General features: G+C 61.7%; 1 protein-coding gene across 1 annotated transcript; it reads right to left on the bottom strand.

Annotated features, from left to right (window-relative positions):
- Positions 1-312: 312 nt before the first annotated feature.
- On the bottom strand, positions 313-5,898 carry LOC112590178 (uncharacterized). Its single transcript, XM_025305974.1, has 8 exons — positions 5,858-5,898; positions 4,606-5,699; positions 2,903-4,186; positions 2,670-2,833; positions 2,025-2,362; positions 1,768-1,958; positions 1,081-1,715; positions 313-687 (listed from the first exon to the last, which is right to left on the bottom strand). The coding sequence occupies exons 1-8, from the start codon at positions 5,896-5,898 to the stop codon at positions 313-315; spliced, it is 4,122 nt and encodes a 1,373-aa protein (XP_025161759.1).
- Between the last annotated feature and the right edge of the window lie 1,074 nt (positions 5,899-6,972).

The following is a 6,972-nucleotide window of genomic DNA, read 5'->3' as shown; positions in this document are numbered from 1 at the left end:
CCAGCCCGGGCCTCCCTGGGCGCGCATGAGGCTGGCGACCGCCAGACCTGCTTTGCGCACCCGGGGGGCCAGGTTCCCGAAATGGGGCCCGAAGCTCCAACGACTGTCCAACGTCAGGCCGAGATATTTAATCGTCGGCCCGACGCGGACGTGGACGCCATCCACAAGGACCTCGGTTTCCGGAGGCGCCCCTCGACCTCGGCCGTAGAAATATACGGCCTCGGTCTTCTGGGGCGCCACCGAGAGTCCGAGGTCCTTAATGGTGCCCACCACCGATGCCAGTGCAGCCTCCGCGCGGAGGCGGGCTTCCCCTCAGTTCTCCCCCCCGGCCACCACTAAAGTGTCATCTGCGTAACAGATGACGCGGCAGCCCGGGGGGAGCTGAGTTCTCAGCACCCGGTCGAACGCGATATTCCATAGCAGAGGGCCCAGAACGGATCCCTGCGGAACACCGCGCTCCATGGTGCGCCGGCCCTGGACCCCACCCTCCATCGGGAAGGCGAGGTCCCTGGCCCCGAAATAGGCCGAGAGGATGCGCCGGAGATAGGCGGGCACGCCGTGATGCACGAGCGCTCGCCCGATCTCCGGCCACGGCAGGGTGTTGAAGGCATTCCTGATATCCAGGGATACCGCCAACAACACCCCGCCGTCCCTCTCCACGACCGCCCGGGTCAGGCCCCGGAGACACTGGACAGCGTCCAGCGTTGATCTCCCGGGCCTGAACTCAAACTGGCGGCCGTGGAGGTTCGGCCCCTCCGAGGACAGATGCTGGACGAGGCGGTCGGCAATGATGCGTTCTAGCAACTGACCCGCCTCGTCCAGCAGGCATATCGGCCTGTAGGCCGACGCACTACCGGGTGCTTTGCCCTCCTTGGGGAGGAGGACCAGCTTGGCCCTCCTCCACTCTGGGGGGAGTACCCCCTTCCTGAGGCATCCGTTTAGAACCCTGCGCGTGGCCGCGAACAGGTTTCCCTCGCCGAGTGCGAGGGCCCAGGCGCGGCCAGGAATTCCGTCGGGGCCAGGGGCTTTGCCCTTGGCCCCGAGCTTCTTCCTGGCCCCTGCGAGCTCCTCTGGACTGACCTCCAGGCCCTCGTCCCAGTTCCCCTCCCCCATTTCTGGGGGAGGGATCACTGGTGGGCCCCCTTCCACCCTCGGAAAGAGGGCGTCCAGGAGCCCATCGAGGGCCTGGTGGTCCATTTGTTCGGTCGGCGGGGGCGCCCAAGGGCAGACCTTCCCGGTCACCCTTTTGTAAGGGCGCCCCCACGGATCCTCGTTCAGGGAGCTCACAAGTTGCTCCCAGGACGCTCGCTTCGCCTCGGCGATGGCGACTTTCAGGGTCTTCCTCACTCGGAAGTATTCCCTTTTTGTCCCCGTGACATCCCCTCCATTCCGCCGGGCACGCACAAACAGCCACCTGGCTGTGATGGCGGAGCGTCGGAGCCGTCCTAGCTCCTCACTCCACCAATATGCTGCCCGGCGGGATCGGGGGCGGGACTGGGGCATCGCAACGTCGCAACACGATGTCACGATGCCCACTATTTCCTCGGCCCCCTTGCAGGGGTCGGGGTCCCGCCCCCCTGGCACCTCCTCCAGGTGCCAGGATGCCACGAGGACAGCCGCCCGAAACCTGTCCGCGTCCAGTCCAGTTGAGGGCCCATCTCTTGGGGAGAGGGGGTTCCCTCTCCCCAGGGCGGCGGATGAGCACTTGCTGGGGTCTGGGGAGACGGAGGGTCCACACTATATGTCTATGGTCAGACAGTGTCTCACCCTCCGCCTCCACCTTCCACTCGTAGAAGAGCCCCCCGGCCGAGGGGGTCGCCCAGGTCAAATCAATGACCGAGCCTCCGTCCCCCCCCGGCCGCACGCAGGTGCTTTCTGAGCCCTCATTCATAAGAATAAGGCCCAGTCCCGCCGCCCAGCCGATCACGGTGTCCCCCCGGCGGTCCCGCTGCCAGGGACTGCAACCCCACCCGTCCGAGTGGGCGTTGAAGTCCCCGGCAACTATGACTGGTCGGGGATGGCACCTCCGTACCAGCTCTCCGACCCTGTCCAGGAGCGCCTTGATCGGGGCAGGACGACCGAGACCGGCCTTGTTCCTGTGGTGGGGAAGGTATATCCCCACCACAGTGATGGGCCCGCAATCGACCGCCACGTACGAGGGCCCCGATTCCCTGAATTTACAGGGCGGGGCCCCCGTCGCAGGGTTTGCCACCATGGCCACCGAGCTGTCCGGACCCCTGAACCAGTTCGCACTGCGAACCGGGATCCAGAGCGGCTCGGTGACCACCGCCAGCCCGGCACTCAGTTCTTTCAACCTCTGCATGCAGAGGTCTTGAGCCCGGGCGCCGTGGCCGACGTTGGCCTGTAGGACCCGGAGTGGCGTGAAGGCCATGCCTTTCACGCCTCCTCCGGGCTACCTACTTCGGCCCCCCTTGGCCATCCTTTGACGGCAGAGCCGTCTCGGATAGCCCGGGGGAGGCTTCGGCTGTGGTGGCCTCGTCTACGGATGCCTCCGCGGAGTGGTGGGGGGTCCCTACCTGTGCGGATTCCTCCTCTCGGGAGTATGAGGAGGAATCGTCAACCTGGGGGGATGGGGATGGCGCTCCCTCCATCTCCCCATCCTCTAGGGTTGTTGGGGGTGGACCCATGGGTTCCACCCCCCTCCTTACCTTAGAATCCTCCTGTTCCTTTTCCTCCGTCGAGGTGTCCGGGTCTCCCCTACCCTTCCTCTTCCTTCTTGGAGGTACCAGTGGTTTCTCCTGCCAGCCTTCTGCGCCTTTCGCCGTCTCCGGTTCCCAGTCGCACTGGCTGGATGGATGGTCCTCCCGGCCTTCTGTTGGGGTGAGGGCTGGTTTCCCTGCATCTTCCCCCTCGAGATCCTTTCTTGGGGGATGGGACTAACTCCCCTCTCCTGGCTGCTCTGGTGTCGGCTTGGTTGGCATTCCGGCGACGTTTCGGGCACTCGTCACCCCCGTGTCTCCCGCTCCCACTAGACCTCCTGTCTTCTTCCCCTTCTTCTTTTTCTTCCTGTTGTCCGCAGGGGGGCCACAGGCAGGCCCTCCGATCTTATGACCGGAGGGCCTGCCCGCCTCTGCACAAATGGGGCAGTTCGCCGCCCGCAGGCACCCTTTGGCGCGGTGGCCGGGGCTACCGCAGCGATAACATAAATCGCTGCGATTGACGGCGCTGATGCACCGCTCGCGCACGTGTCCCGGTAGAAGACACCGGAAACACAGCACCGCGCGAGCGGGCAGCGCCGTCACCCCGGCACGGGTCCAACCCACGTGGACCCGCTCCGCGGCGGCGACCTTCGCGGCCACCGCCAGCGGACATCGCACTACCATGGCGCCCGTACCCCGCTGGGTGACACTCATTACCCCTGGGGATACCACCCCAGGTGAGCATCCCCCAGCGCGGGCAACGGCGGCCGTCACTTCCTCGGCCCCGGTTGTCGCGTCCAGGCCAGCCAGTCGCAGTGCAGCGACCTTTACCGGCCTTTGGACGCGAAAACCGGGGCCCCTTTCCGCCGCCAGCTTGCGGAGCTCGTCCGCAAGCCGGTCGGCGGATATCCCGACGTTGAGGCCAGGCACCTCAACCAACATTGCCCCGCTCAGGGCCCGGCGGACCTTCAGGGATCCACCGATCCCCGGGTCCGCCGGGATGATGCGACGCCTGGCCTCCAACATAAAGCTGGCGTATTCGCCCTCGGGGCAGATTATCGTGACGGCCGCCGAGCGTGGCGGCTTAATCCTGCCCCCTCCTGCTATAGCTGGTCCCTTCCCTTTAGGTCTCACCTTGGGGGTAAGGGTCGGAAGTCCAGTTGGGTCCCTCGTTCTTGCCTCTTCCTTCCTCCTCTTTCCCTCCTTTCGTCCCACCACCTGGGACCAGGTCTCCTGTGGTTCCTGGTTCCGGGTAACCTGTGGTACCTGGTTCTGGCCAATCGAGTACCACAGTCCCTTCTCCACCGGGTAGCCTCCTGCCAGCAGTATGTCCTTGGCGGACATGCCTTTTTCTCCTTCCAGGGCTCTCTTTCTCTCCTCCTCCTTCATTAGTTTGTCCCTGGCCTTTTTCCTCTTTTTATTCGCCTTTTTCCTTTCCTTTTTCCCTTGACCCTTCTTCCTTCGTCCATTGGGTCCCTCCGGGATTATGTTCACCTTCCTATTTGGCGCCTTCATCCTTTCCGGCGCTGAGGAAGGGGTGAACGCTGGGACCCCCACCGACACCGCTGGCTCACCCCCCGGCCAACAGCCTCGAGGCGGCTGACGGCGGCCCTGAGCCGCTCGACCTCCGCCCCGCAGCCACAGCCGGGGAGCCGGGCCTTCAGGTCGGTGTCCAGTTCCTCTTCAGCGCCTTTCATCTTCTCCTTCGGGGGGAACGGATGGATCATGTCCTCCAAATTGTCATCTAAGGAGGGGATGTCCTGGTCCTCTTCCACCATCCTGGCGGAGATGGAGGTTGAGGACGAGACAATCCTCCTCCTCTTCCTTTCCCTCTCCTTTCTCTTCATCTTCTTTTTCTTCTTTCTCTCCCTATTCTTTTCCTCCTCCTCACTGGATCCGGCCGAGGATGATCCTCTCACCACTTCTGAATAGGTGGGTTTCCTACCTGATGGACCTGGTGGAGAAGAAGCGGCAGCTGTCGGAGGAGCCATAGAGATCGACGAGGAGACTTGTCTCTTCGTCGATCTCAGCTCCTCCTCCAGCTGCCTATTCTCCACCCTCAACCTCTGTAGCTCCTCCCTGAGCTCCTTCGTCTCTTTTTCGGCCAGGGTGATATCGCCTTCCTTTTCCCTACTGGCCACCCTGGCCATTAAAGTGGCGAGCACGGCCTCGGAGACTCCCACGGCAAGATTCAGCGCCCCCACAAAGGTCCCTTTCAAGGTATTGGACCTTCTGGAGACTAGCCGAATCACGCCGAGGGCACGACCTGCCTCCGAGGCCAGCTCGCACACTTTTGCCTCCCTCAGAAGTCCTTTGGCTGTCCCGTCCCTAAAGACTTCTTCCATCGGTCTCTTGTCAGCGAGGGACCGGAAGATTCCTCCATCCAAAATGGTCTGGATCTCTTTTTCCTGTCTAGTCCTCTCTGCTTCCTTCCTCTTCTTTTCCTCCGCCTCCTTTCTCTCTCTTATCCCCACGCCGAGACCAGTGGTGGGGGGCCTGCCGCGTCCCCTCTTCGTCTGCTCAAGCGCTGGGCCGGTGGTGACGGTATACGAGCCGTTACTGCTGCTCCCTCTGGAGCTTAGCGATTCTCTGGGCCTTTTCCTTATCCGAGATATGGGGATCCTTGAGCTCCGCGATAGCAGGACATCGGAGACGACCACCGGTTTCCCGGTGGTCCCCTCCGACGCCCCTTCAGCTCCCGCAGACCCCAAGGCTCCCGTCTCCCGGGTTCCTTTGTGCTGTCCCCTCTTGGAACAGAGAGGACCAGGCTTATCTGCCGCCGGTGTTAGGCTCAGACCCATAGACCCAGCCCTGCTAGAGGTCCCTCGTTGGATGGCCGCTCGCTTGGACCTGACCGGCGAGCTCACCTCGCCACCTCCGCGGTCGGAGGGGCGATCCCCTGAGGGCGGTGGTCTTCCCTCTTTATCTGGCTGCACCCCAGCGGCTAATCCACTGGGGCCAGCCTGCACTTCCTCCCCAGGGGGCGGGGAGGTGGCACCTGCCTGCAGATCTCCTGCCACCTCTAAACCCCCTTTCCCTCTACATAAAAATCACTCTCGCAAGAGAGTGGTGAGTCCTCGGACGGGTTGGTGCACCCGTCCATACGGGACCTTGAGTCCGAAGACTCGGAGTTTTTTGTTTTTATTTTGGAAATCTTCATTTGAGTCCCACGAGTGCGGCAGGAAGTGGGCGTCTACCCCGGGCAGAGCCCCCGCATTGCCCGGGGTAAGGCTACCATGTCCCCTGGGTTCGCCAGGTGCCCAGGGTGAGGAACCACTAGCGACAGGTCACGCACCTGCCATTCATCCCATAAGCGTGGCATGCCTCAACCGTAGGATTACGTGGTATTTTATAGAGGACCCGCCTCGCGGTTCGGCCGATTAAGGCAAGACCCCCGGCCCCAGAGACATGACCTAGGGTTACGGTATAGTAGGCTAGGGTCTGCCGGGGATGCCTGAGCCCTCTGTACGAGGATGCCGAAGCACCCTGGCCCCTCGCAATCGTGTCAGGTTATACGTCCTGACAAGTACGGGTTTGCAGTCAGGGTTTTCCTTCCCCTAGAACGGTTGCCTTCACCCGGCTTACGAGCCCGTTCTGCCCGCACTGTAGGGTCCTTTGGGTCGCACTGGTATTTGTACCAGTGCGACCCTCCGGTCCTTGTATGAAACTCGGAGGCAGCTGCCCCTCCGAGAGTGAATAAGGACGCTCTTAGTCTGGCCTTTCAGTGCGGATCTCTCCGGCATGGTAGAACCTGCCAGGGGCCGAAGCCCCCGCCGGCACAGCTTCGCACATCATCAAGGCACACAAGCCCCCCACCACATCAAGGTGGCGCCCACGGAGGGGAAAAGGTGTGTGGGGGTCCCAACTGGACCCCCCCAACCCCCCTACACCCCTCGGTGAGGAACCGAGGGGGAAACTGCAGCACCCACCACCCGGGGGATGGGTCTTCCCCACCCAGGGCTCCCTCCTTCTCCGTACCAAAACCGGAGTCGGGGGTCTCACCCTAGGGGGAGGCTGTCCCTCCTAGCGCGGTCAGGGATGTTCCCACAAGGGGTCGGCCCACCCCTGAGTAGTCTGAATCACCCTGTATATATAATATGTATATAACATAAGTTTTTACAAGTACAAATGATATCATGTTATAACAATTTTACACGTTTATTAGTAGTGTCCAATATTTAATTTATCATTATTTATTATAACACTGAGTTATATGATTGTTTTACTTGTTATTATAATGCACTTAACATTACTTTCTACAAGTAAAAATGATATCGTGTTATGTAATTTTAACACGTTTATTAATAGTGTT

Source organism: Harpegnathos saltator, unplaced genomic scaffold (assembly GCF_003227715.2).
Source record: "Harpegnathos saltator strain DR-91 unplaced genomic scaffold, Hsal_v8.6 scaffold742, whole genome shotgun sequence".
Classification (NCBI taxonomy): Eukaryota; Metazoa; Arthropoda; class Insecta; order Hymenoptera; family Formicidae; genus Harpegnathos; species Harpegnathos saltator.
The sequence above is the reverse complement of the archived record's forward strand: the minus strand, read 5'-3'. Positions and strand labels throughout refer to the sequence as shown.

What these genes read in the sequence shown, in the direction of transcription:
- LOC112590178 (XM_025305974.1), bottom strand. Translation starts at nt 5,898, where the DNA reads ATGGTAGCCTTACCCCGGGCAATGCGGGGGCTCTGCCCGGG. An exon ending in AGAGCAGCCAGGAGAGGGGA is followed by an intron (nt 2,834 to 2,902) that starts GTTAGTCCCATC and finishes TCACCCCAACAG; the next exon opens with AAGGCCGGGAGGACCATCCA. An exon ending in GTCGGAGAGCTGGTACGGAG is followed by an intron (nt 1,959 to 2,024) that starts GTGCCATCCCCG and finishes GTGGGGTTGCAG; the next exon opens with TCCCTGGCAGCGGGACCGCC.